At 38.3% G+C, this 12106-nt stretch overlaps 1 protein-coding gene across 2 annotated transcripts in view; it reads right to left on the bottom strand.

Annotated features, from left to right (window-relative positions):
• The window catches only part of slit3 (slit homolog 3 (Drosophila)), a 275614-nt gene that overhangs the window by 34713 nt on the left and 228795 nt on the right, over positions 1-12106 (bottom strand). For both annotated transcript variants that reach the window (XM_077532803.1, XM_077532804.1), the window contains 6 exons: positions 10610-10681; positions 6301-6372; positions 6140-6222; positions 5974-6054; positions 4924-5048; positions 1523-1620 (listed from right to left, as the gene is read on the bottom strand). In XM_077532803.1, coding sequence (XP_077388929.1) covers positions 1523-1620; positions 4924-5048; positions 5974-6054; positions 6140-6222; positions 6301-6372; positions 10610-10681 — 531 coding nt within the window. The remainder of the gene's footprint in view (positions 1-1522; positions 1621-4923; positions 5049-5973; positions 6055-6139; positions 6223-6300; positions 6373-10609; positions 10682-12106) is intronic.

The raw sequence follows: 12106 nt of genomic DNA, 5'->3' as shown, positions 1-12106 counted from the left end.
TTTGGAAGTATGGATTATTTTCCATTTATTGTGAATCCTTTTTATGAGTTTACCAGTAAATGATGGCATGACGTGTACCTTACTTCCAATGTATTTCATGCTTATTGATTAAGAACTGGTTTTGGTTTACAGTGTTCCCTCATTTATTCCCTCATCTTTTGTGGCCTCACTGTTTCGCAGATTTTTTAGTGTGAATTTTTTATTTTTATTTTTTTAAACGAGCTTTTTGGTTTATTAATTTTTTTGGCCTTTGCACGGCTGTATCTCTCCAACAGTGTCTGTCCCATCGCTCCACGACACTGCATTCCAAAGATAGAAAATAAAAAGTAAATTAAAACAAACATTTCTTATGGAAAAAAAAAAAGACTGTAAATGAAAAACAAACAAACATCATAAATGATGAATGAAAAAACATTTATAATAAAGTAAAAATCTTACCAAAACAAAAAAACATAATAAATGAAAAATATATATACTGTACTGTAATAAGTAAATTTAAATAAATAAATAAATAACAACCTACTTTTAATAGAAAAAAATGAATGTACCGGTAAATGAAAAAAGAACATGATGAATGAAAAAGCATTTATAAATATAATAAATAATAAATAAATATAATAAAGTATAAATCACACGAAAAGGAAAAAAACAAACGGAAAAATATATATAATTAACGGGAATTTAAAAAAAATGGTTTTTTGGAATGTAACACCCGCGATAAACAAGGAAACACTGTACTTGACAATTTTTTCTTACTCATAACTTAAGATAAATTTCCCTCTTCTTAAAAGGGAAGTCAATCCCCCAAGATGTTTTTTCACAATAGTATGTTTTATTCTGCCCCACTAGTCTAAATATGGTATTCTGGTTAATATTGCATTAGTGAAATATGAGTTAAGCAGCAAAATGAAGCAGCTTTTTAGCAATCTCAGAAGACGGCCATTTTGCCACTTGTCGATTGAGAACGACATCACATTTGCCCAGGTCTCAGATAACCAATCACAGCTCAGCTTCACAAAATAGGCGAGCTGTGATTGGTCGTTGCCCTAGCCCTGAGCAACTGTGATGTCATCTTTAGTTGACGGCAAGTGGCAAAATGGCCGACCCCTTGAGATGGATTAAAAACGGCTGGATTTTATTTCATAACTCTTATGCCACAAATGTCATAATCAGAATGTAGTGAGCTCACATATAACATATTATTGTCAAGAAATGCTTAAGGTTGACGTCCCCTTTTAACTTTAGCTTATTTGATTTAATAAGCAGGGCTGCATTTGAGAAATAACATTTTAACTGAACTGATATGATTAAAAATTCTTGAAACAACTGTTTATGCATTATACAAGCTGTAAATATGCCAATGTTCAGGTCATGTAAATGAGAATTAGATCTTTACCTGGTTAAATAAAGGTCAAATAGAAAGAACCAATCAGAGGGCATTTTGCAAGGTTTATGGACATTGCTATATGATATGACAGTACATTAACGCATACAAAGAAATGTCTGCGGATCAACTTGGTACCTGAAGTGGTCTTCAAGGCCTGGCTGAAGGTGACACGTCCCTCCATTCAGGCAGGGGAAGCTAACGCAGGCATTAATGGCCGCTTCGCAGTCCTGACCCTGGGAGAGACAAACAAATAAAAGTGGATATAATCAAGCAAATGTGTTACGAGTGGTTGAGAGTTGATTTTTTTTTCTTTCTTCAGCAGGCCACTTGAATGATATCTAACATCACGGCCTCATCTTCCATTCTCTCGTCATTATTTCCTATTCTTTTCTCAGATGGATGGATTTCTCTTCTTTTTTTTCTGACAAAGTTTGAATTAACATTGTGAGAGTGCATACCCTAGGAACACTCATGTGCACCCAAACATACCATTTTCCAGTCTCTGACTTTGACAAGGGCCTTTGTCCTCCTCTTAAAAGCGCAGTGTAGTTAAAAGTGCTGCATTCATATACAAAGATCTGTGAAAGTGTAATTATGTGGATAATGGAACGTCTTTCTTTTGACAAATCAATCGACTTTTTACGGGCCTCAAAGTTGGCACGTGAAAATTCAGTCCATAATTTTTCTTACATGCATGTATCCTTGTGTAGGTGTACAGTATATATATTAGGGGTCCACAACATGACCCCCTGAAACTCATTATGTCATGTCACCTGGAAAGATGTTAAAATTATCCCAAGCCAACAACTCGAAATTAGGTGGACAATTCGATCATAGCAGGACACATTAAAAACAAAAAACAACAACCAAAAAAAGCTCTCAAGGAGCCATGCCTGAAACAATTTGACAAACTCCTCTTAGGAAATTTGGCCAAATGAGCTCCAATCAGAAGAACGTATCCAGAAAAAATACGTTTTTACGATAAACAGAGAAAAATGCCACATTACAACAATAAAGTCGCATTTTTCATTAGATCATACCCTCTCAAACTGATATAATCAAATCGAACCGATGATTCATATTGAATGCATAGGTATCAATCGCCTTTCATTGCAAGGATGTACCTTGTTTTTTGTTTTTGTTTTTTTTGCAGGGATTATAAAAGAAACTTCAAATCTTACCTGACCAAAGACGTATTTTTTTACCAAGCTAAAGCTGTAATATTCACAGAGGGAAGAAAAGATTAAATATATATATATATATATATATATATATATATATATATATATATATATATATATATATATAAATGTAAAGACTGAATTGCTTAATAATGCTCAAACCACCCCAATTATATTCATGTAGGGATGTCAGGTTTATGTGACAATATGTCACAATCAAAACTTTTAATTGGACCAAAGCTGAGGAATAATCGATTTATTAGTTTAATTAATTTGACGCAGAAGTGTCTTGTTTTTTTTGTTGTTTTTTTAACTGTAACCAGCTCAAAAAATACTGAAGTGCTTGCTGAAAATTGTGTTCTTATATTCCAAAAGTGTTCAAATCTGACTTGGGCAGCTATGCTATATTAAGCTAATGATATGCAAATATGCACTCTTTAAAATTGCAAATTATATTTTGGACCTGTAAACTATGCCTCACAGACCCTCGTGCAGCTTTAATTATACATGAGTTGAAAGACATTTCCACAAAGACACACTGGTCCAATGTGGATTTCCCCTCGTCAGGATCCGATTTGCACATCTTTGCAGTTACAAGAGTCGGTCGGGGGAAAAAGCCCGACCCCTTTTTGTCTTTGGGTCGGTCAGAAGCTCCGCCGCAGTTATCATGTCTTGGCTGATGAACAGCTCCATTCATTATGCATGCACGGACGGAGCTAAGCCGGATAATGCCGCTAATGCCACGGGGCTTATGCGGCGCGCTTATCCGTCGAGGATCCGGGCCTTGGCTGCACCTACAGCCAATTTCTGTGAATTACACGATTCACCTGATACCGCCATTTTCACATTAAAGTCATATTCTGTGGTGCTGCAGTTTGATATTCAAGCGGGAATTCGCTCGCACAACCAATATAAAGTCAACTCTCGCTTATTTGCGGGTCGCTAGTTGCAAATTCAACTGTTGATTTATTCATTTATTCGTTCATACATTTTTTTTCTGTGGAACATTTCTTCAAGCTCACATACTTGTGTTTTTTTTTTTTTTTTTTTTTTTTGCAGCGCGCAAAAGCCCTTGCTAAGAGTAAAGTAGTAATCGGTGTCAAGGATGTCGCATGTGGAATGAGAAACATCTTTGCATGTTGGGGAGGAGCTAAATTCAAATTGCATCATTAGTGGAAGTCACATGGTCCACAGGAAGTTGCATCATCCAGATACTCTGCAGGAGATGACTAAAATTAAGTTACCTCATCTATTTTTCTTTATATTTGATCATAATGGGACGGAGTGAGGGGCTTGGGTTCAAATTGTGTTCAAATTCAGAAGGCTGTGTCCTTCGAAGGGCAAATTTGTTGGCTAACGTCACTCCCGCCGCGACCTCACTCACTCACTCACTCACTCACTCACTCACTCACTCACTCACTCACTCACTCACGCACGCTTACATCACGTAAGCTACATGGTCTCCCAGGCGGAGAAGTGAACCCACGCCAACCGGCACCGAAGGCAAGTGACGATTTCACACCTCCACCTGGAGCCAGCACGCACGGACTTAGACATGACTATCGGTCAATGTGTTACCGATAAGCAGCATTGACAATCCATGCACGGTCGAAAACAAGAGTAAATCTTGGGATTGCATTTACTCGCTTCCGAGCCATTAGGAGCGGCTTGGGCTGAAGAGTGACGCAGAGTTGGCCTGCTTGAACAGGTAAGTGACAAACGGAAAATAAAATGTTAGCTTGCTAATTTAGCGACATGCTAGGCTAAGTCACTTTGACAAGGTTAACTCGGCAATATAGAATGAGGGTCGAACTGTTCTTATGTCCGACTCCTTATATTCACACCTAGCAGTGAAGCTGAAGCTAAGCTAAAAGGCTAATGTTGTTTTGAGTTATTAACCCTCTCAGCAAATGCTGAGTGCGGTCAGAGGCAGGGGGCGTGAACGTTAGCTCGTGTGGGTTGAGCCATGGGAGGGGTCCATTTTGAATTGTTTACAAACGGAAACGGTCAAAACTCCGGACTTCATCTTTAAGTATCAACTTGCTATTATTAGCATATGACTTTATTTCATGTATTTTCCATCCATCCATCCATCCATCCATCCATCCATCCATTTTCTTGACCACTTATTCCTCACAAGGGTCGCGGGGGGTGGTGGAGCCTATCTCAGCTGGCTTTGGACACCTTGAACTGGTTGCCAGCCAATAATTCATTGCAAAAAAACAGTCCTGTTACTTTCAGTCTTGTCATTCAAATCACTTTCATCACGATAAAACAATGACATGATAAAAAATAAATGAACCAAGGAAAGTTTATTTGCAGTTTTGCTAAAGTATTGCGTGCGTTGCATCTCACCTTAAATCCAAACGGACAGGTGCACTGGTAGGATCCAGATGGGTCGGACACACACGTGCCGTTATTTTGGCAGGGTTCCGCCAGGCAGGGGGCGCACTTTGACACAAGGCCAATATCCACCGGACCTAATCCAGAAAACAGACGAAGACGATGACGCAGAGTTGGTAAAAAATGAACAATATAGGCCAGTTTCGCGCGGGTGTGTTGGTGTGGATATTGATCCTTAATTTAGAAGCATACCTCACACCATGGTTATTATAGGTTGAGAAGTTTTCATTTTAGTTAGTTTTTATTTTTTATTTTTTTATTATTGTTTTTTAAATTAATTTTAATTCATTTTCAGGATGATTCTGTTAGTTTTCATTAGTTTTAGTTATTTAATAAACATTTCGTTCTGGTTTAGTTTTAGTTAGTTTCAGTATTAGTTTTATTTTATTTTTTTTAAATTCATTTATTTATTTATTTTTTATGTGTATTACTTGTGCGCAATATTTAAAAAAACACCATGAGAGCGACATTTTCTATTGGCTGCTGCTAGATGACGTCACTTCTGTGTGACACACTTTCAAACGTCCTTTTTCTGGTTAATATCAAAATAAATCCACTTAAAATCACATTTTGCCCAAAGGCTCATGCATTAAATTAATTACCAAAGACTAAAACAAAGGACATTTTGGCTATAATTATAGTTTTTAGTCAGTTTTGTAAACGTAAAATGTAGTTTCAGTTACTTTTTTTCTTTAAAAAGCATTTTCGTTTTTATTTTATTTCGTTAACGGAATTGTTTTTTGAATTTTAGTTTTAGTTTTTTCGTTAGTTTTATTTTAACTAAAATAATTTTACACCGCACATAATTGTCAGATTCTTTTGTGATGTAAAATGACTGCCATTAACTCATTTAGATCGTTTTCTCGGCTTTTTGGTCAGAAATTTGTGGTTTTGGTTAGAAAAACAATAGAAAAAAATTAAAAAAAACATTTTTTTCTGCTTAATTCAGTCTACTCCTTTTGGGAACTCCACAAACAATAATAATAAACAGGTTTTGTTTACCTTTACACTGGAATTTGTTGAGCGGTGTAGTCAGCAGCAGCCTGTCAGCCATGTCAGGCGGTCCGGTGCAGCGAGCGATTCCTGTCAACAGCCGCTCGGTTGCTTAACAACATATATATTCCACATCAACAGAAATTTACCCTCATGTGACTTTTTTTTCCCCTACCAGGCTCTTTAAAGCCGGCCTTCACCCACTGGGAGAGCCAGCGCAGGTCGCAGTTGCAGTACAAGGGGTTGGCACCGAGAGCCCTGCGCACGTTTCGCAAAAAATGAACAGCCTTCTTAATTATGTGTCGGCATTGCCGACACGTTCGGTGATGTACTCACAGGTGGGACAACGCGGTGAGATGGTTGAAGGCGCCATCTGGGATCGTTGAGAGGTCGTTTCCGTGGAGAGTCCTGACAAAAGAGAAAACAAATGTTACAATTTCACCATTTCTGCAGCTCCGAACGAAACCGTAAGGGAGAAGCGAAGAGCTTCGGTATTCGCCCAAAGACGAATAATATGAATCTACCTGTAGATTAAGATGATCTGAAAATTTCGTGCTTTTCACCGCCGTCATGTGAGGTAAATCACACTGACTGCCAGACGGCCTTGTTCAGCACGATAAATTATTCAAATTATCTGCGGCACAAGACCACCACGCGCGTCTATAATGGAACATGACTAAAATATTTATAGATAAAAAGAAAGTCAACAGAAAGCTCGTGTTCACAGAAATGAAGCCGGCGCTGCTGCTGGAATGGAGTAAACGACTTTGTGTGGACATCATGTGCGTGTGTGGGTGTCAATGTCCTTTTATAGGTAAGGCAAGACAGCTTTCTTTATATAGCACATTTCATACGCGAGGTAAAACTCGATGTAATTAAAAGTACTAAAATAGTACGTAAATAAATCAATTTCACTGACCCGCCGAGTGTTTACATTATCAAGACTCCTCTTCCCTCAAATAGGTTACTTGTATTACTTTTTTAGGTTACTTGTATTTAAATATCTCATCTATGTGAAGTGAAATGACGAAAATGTAAATAATAAAAAAAAAAAATACAAAAAATACAAAAAACTAATGAAGTACTCAAATGTGTCAAAATCGTGAAAAATTACGACTTTCTCTTTCGAATGTTGTGTTGTGGTCGTGTCCAATGAATGCGCTGGAAATTTAGATGCTACACGTAACTACATCCATCCATCCATCCATTTTCTGCACCGCTTGCTCCTCACAAGGGTCGCGGGGGTGCTGGAGCCTATCCCAGCTGGCTATGGGCAGTAGGCGGGGTACACCCTGAACTGTTGCCAGCCAATCGCAAACGTAACTACATATGTGCCGTAAATACATATCCATCTTAAGCCTCCGATCAGCAAAGGGCTTTTCAACGCTGTGACAACGAGGCACTCTAAAAGTCCGTCCACATACTGACTGTCAAGCAGATTTTGACACTTTTTTTTTTTTTTTTTTTTTTTTTTTACACTCTCTTCGCGCTTCTACCCTTCCGTGCTCTCACTCAAGGTGGACAACGAGGCACTCTTAACTTTGGCCACATTGGCGGACTAGCTGAAAGGAAGAAGCGTTTTCAGGGTGTTGGCATAGCACGCTTGCTAGCATAATTGCACCTCACAATTGTGTAGGAAATTTAATGTTTTTTTTTTTAGCTCATGTCAGGGCCCAAATGGGTTACTGAGCCCCCATTTTGGTCAGGACTCAACTCACCACACCCCTAAAAAAAAGAAGGAAAACTGAAGTGTTGGAGTTTAACGCTACGTCTCCACAGTTTGCATATTTTCAGAATTCCATCCATCAATCCATTTTCTTAACTGTTTTTTCCTCACTAGGGTCACGGGGGTGCTGGAGCCTATCCCAGCTGGCTTCGGGCAGTAGTTATTGTCAGAATTTATCTTAAAATGCAAGATGTATTTAGAAACAAATATCAGAATTCACTATAAAAGGTTTTATCTTTTGTTTATAAAAATAATGTAATCCATTTTGTCCATTTTGTGTAACATACACATTGAATTTCTTTTTCTTTTTTTTTTTTTTTTAAATTAATTTTAGTAAGTAATGTTTACCTAGTTAAAATTAACTTACTTTTCACTAAAATGTAATTTGGCCCCTTGAGTACAAGTATTTACTTAAAGAAATGTGGCAAGATGTATATCTGTGTGCAATTACGAGTACATCCACATGAGCGTATACAGCGCATCTGTCGGCCAAACACTTGACTGGTGCATGTTTTTGTGTCAGTTACTAATAGTTCTTCCTACAACTGGGCCAGTCCGGAGGGGTGCTGCGGGTAATAAGGGAGTGACGCTGACGACTGCTTGGCAACAGGTTGCTAAGCGGGGGCAGTCCCCAAGGCAACATCAACTGAAATGAAAGGAGGACAGGAAGGGAGGATGAAAAAGGAAGACAATCTGTGAACGTCCGCCAGGTGAGCTTGGAGCCACATAAAAAAAAAAAAGTATACTATATAATACAATTCCAACAGAAAATACAGACCTGTACAAAGAGCTTGCTTTTATTTTGATGTAATATGTCTTTACAAGATAACGTAAAAAAAAAAAAAAAAAAAAAAAAGAGTTTTGAAGTAAAATCAAGCTGAAAGTCTCAAAAACACTAATGTAGTACTCATGTGTTGGATGTGTCATTAAGGGGTGTGGCCATTGAGTGCAAGCATCTGGGCAGCTGTTGGCCATTGGACCACATAAAAGTACAAATCCAAAAGGTAAGCAGAGCTGCAGTGTCAGTACAGATTAGCATTGGCTAGCTGTGTCATCAACCGGCACAAACAGTATTAGAATGTGAATGTGCACAGATCTGCACACAAACTGACAAGTGCCATTTGGAAATCTTGCCAATGAAGTGCTGCCACCACGCGTGAAAATACAAGACACTTTGACATTGGACAGTTAAGAGTAATTTCATCAAATGTATTAAATGTGGATGACTTGTAGATCTTTTCCCTTTTGTCATTTAACTGAAAATTTTCAGATTAAGACACCTGGTGTGTTGTGTAATTTGTACCAAAATGTCAGCCTTTAAATGAAGGCTGGAATGACTGCAGTCGCCCGGGACGCATACGGTAGCTTTACCTCAGCCATGACACCTGTGCATTGTTTATTCCCCAAAACAGGCTCCAGGGGCAGAGCGATTAAAAGTGTAATGTCGGTCTGGTGTAATAATTGCACTTTTATGGCCCCAAACTGCCTGAAGATGGGCAAAATAATTGTAGCGGGGACACATGAAGTTAATTTTTATAAGTCACAAAGGAGGAGAGGGGAATAAAAAAAATAAAATAAAATAAAAAAAAGAGTGAAAAATGTGAAGTTAGTGAAACGGAGAGGGCTGTCGGGATGATGAAAAGGGGGTGTGTGGCTTTAAAAAAAAAAAATGAGCATTTGAGATGTAACTGTTGATGAAACAATCAGAATTGAAAAGATCGGAAAGAAATTATTGGCACATTTCGATGTAATGAAGTCTTTAATATTAATTACGCCTGACACAAAAACAGTTTTAGTGACTGCAGTGACGTTTGGAAGGGATTCAGTGAGATTCTTGTATTGCAGTGGTGCCTTCAATTCAATAAACTCGGAACAATTGCACCTCAAATCATCTTTCGGTCCATTCCAGCTTTGCCTCGACCAAAACAAGATTTTTCGAAACAACTATAATCACACTTCAAGATATTGCTCTTTAGAAAAACAGAGTAATAACTAAATAGAAAATACAGTATTGATAAATAATTACATGTTGATGTATGTATTGTTTATACACATAAACATATGTTGCTTCTAAAAAAGCTATGCTAACTGTTAGCATATCAATAGCGTTTACATGGTATGCGCCTTCTGGTGTGCCTACCTTAGCCACCGGGGGGCAGTATATTAAAGTCATGCAGATTAGATGACTTCTACCTACTACTACTACTACTGCAAGTGCCTCAGTAAAATTTTTGGGCGTTAGTTGATTAGTGGATAAATAATACATGACTGTGCTCTTACGTTATCTTTAAGCTACACAACTGGTACTTTTCTTTGTTTTATATTGAGTTTGCGAGTCATACTTCAACTGGGAATGGTATTTTAAACAACTTGAAGCCTCTTTGTTGGATCAATTCTTCACCAATCTTTCACTGCCACAAAACAGCGCTCACTAACTCACTCGTTAACCTGCAAAATGTAACAATTAATGCAAAATTAGCTGCCAATGAGCAGCACAGAGGCAACCATGGCGGTAAGACGGCAAAAGGAAGGCGCGCTGTGCATTTGGGTCGCGAGACAGAGGGTGGACAAGCTGATGGATGAGCGAGAGAAACGCACACTGAAGGTCCATTCATCAAGCCCAACACTGGGTGGGCGGCGAGAAGGCAGGAGAGGACAGAAGGAAGGAAGGAAGGAAGGATGGATGGATGGAGGGATGACGGAGGGACGTATCACGAATCGAGCGGGCGCATCATGCAGATGATGAGAGCTCATCACTTTTTATCTCTTCGGAGTAGCCCGGCGCAACAAACGAGCGGGCGGCTGCGACATACTTTGCACGTGGCACGGCGCCAAGGGGGATGATTAAATTTTGATTTAGCTGCGAAGCGGCAAGGCGGCGAGGCACTGCGACACGCCAGGGCCGAGCTTGTGACTCACAGCAGGCGGAGCGACTTGAGACCGTGGAAGGCGTGGACCGGGATGCAGCGGATCTGGTTGTAACTGAGGATGCTGTTGATGAGAACACACAAAAAAGTCACAGGTGTTAGTTAAATGCACATTCATACAATGTTTAAAAAAAACAGACCTGACTTTATTAGTGGAACATTGAGGGTATATATATATATATATATATATATATATATTACAAAAACAATACAAAAACTAAAAAAGCTGATCAATTTTCCACAAGTTAGGGATAAAAAGGGAACTCCTGGATGAAATGAAAAACAAAACATCTAAAAAAAACAAAAAAAACAAACAAATAAAGGACAAATAATAATAATAATAATAAAAAAAAGATATAAGCAACCACCCACCCCCAACAAGAAAAAAAAAGAAATCATAAAAAGGCTGTTAAAAATTCACTGTACGTTTTCCTCAAGCTATGGATAAAAAGATAACAAATGCTGGATAGAGTGGAAAACAAAATATTTTTTAAAAATTAATATAGGTAAAAATATTGTTATTTTTTTTACAAAAACAAAACAAAAAATAAAAAAGGTTAAACAATTTTCTACAAGCTAGGGACAAAAGGGACAAAATTATGGATAAAATGAAAAACAAAATATCTAAAAATAAAGGAAAAAAAACTAAAATAAAAATAATAATAATAATAAATCAGCAACCACCCCCACCCAAAAAAAATACTTATAAAAAGGCTGATAAAAATTCACTGTATGTTTTCCTCAAGCTATGGATAAAAAGGGACCACATCATGGATAAAGTAGAAAATAAAATATGTAAAAAAACCAAGGGAAAATAAATAATCTTTCTCAAAATTCTCCCAAAATGGCTGCTTCATACCAAAATGGCTGACTTCCGACTCAATTATTTTCATGGGTGCTTGAAACATTTTATTGACCATCTAATTTCACATCGACTGGTGAATCTGGTGTAGTGGGCCTTTTTTCGTTTTTAGTTTGGTGTACCAGCTCCTGCGGTTTTTAACGCAACCTCATCATTTGTAGAAACTTGGCTTAATTTCAGTTACTCTGAAAAGCTTTTCTGGAAAATGAATTTTTATCTGAAATGGCAAGCCTGAAAGCCGAACGTCCCAACATAAACCACTTTGGGGCTAAAATACAACCTTTCAATGGCGCATGTCCGCCATGTTTTGTACTTGTGTTGCCATTTTATTCATATGCGTCACTGCAGAAGTTTGCTTTATGTGCACCGGCGCATTGGCGTCCACGTCCGACACATCGCGGCACGTCACGTTTGGCAGAATTGTCAACTTAATTCTTGTGAGAACGGAAAGGAAGCGCCGGGCGATCTCTTCTTCCCCTGCAGTGCAGTAAAGACACCCTTGAGCCGCGCACTTAAATCACAGTCTGTTGGGTTGATGCTTTTCTGGGGGCTAACTGATGCAGTTGTTTGCACTGGATGACTCCCTGGCGTCAACGAGCGTGACTGCACAAAATAGGACACATTTCG

Source organism: Festucalex cinctus, chromosome 9 (assembly GCF_051991245.1).
Source record: "Festucalex cinctus isolate MCC-2025b chromosome 9, RoL_Fcin_1.0, whole genome shotgun sequence".
NCBI lineage: Eukaryota > Metazoa > Chordata > Actinopteri > Syngnathiformes > Syngnathidae > Festucalex > Festucalex cinctus.
Note: the sequence above shows the minus strand (reverse complement) of the source record. Positions and strands in the feature narration are given on the sequence as shown.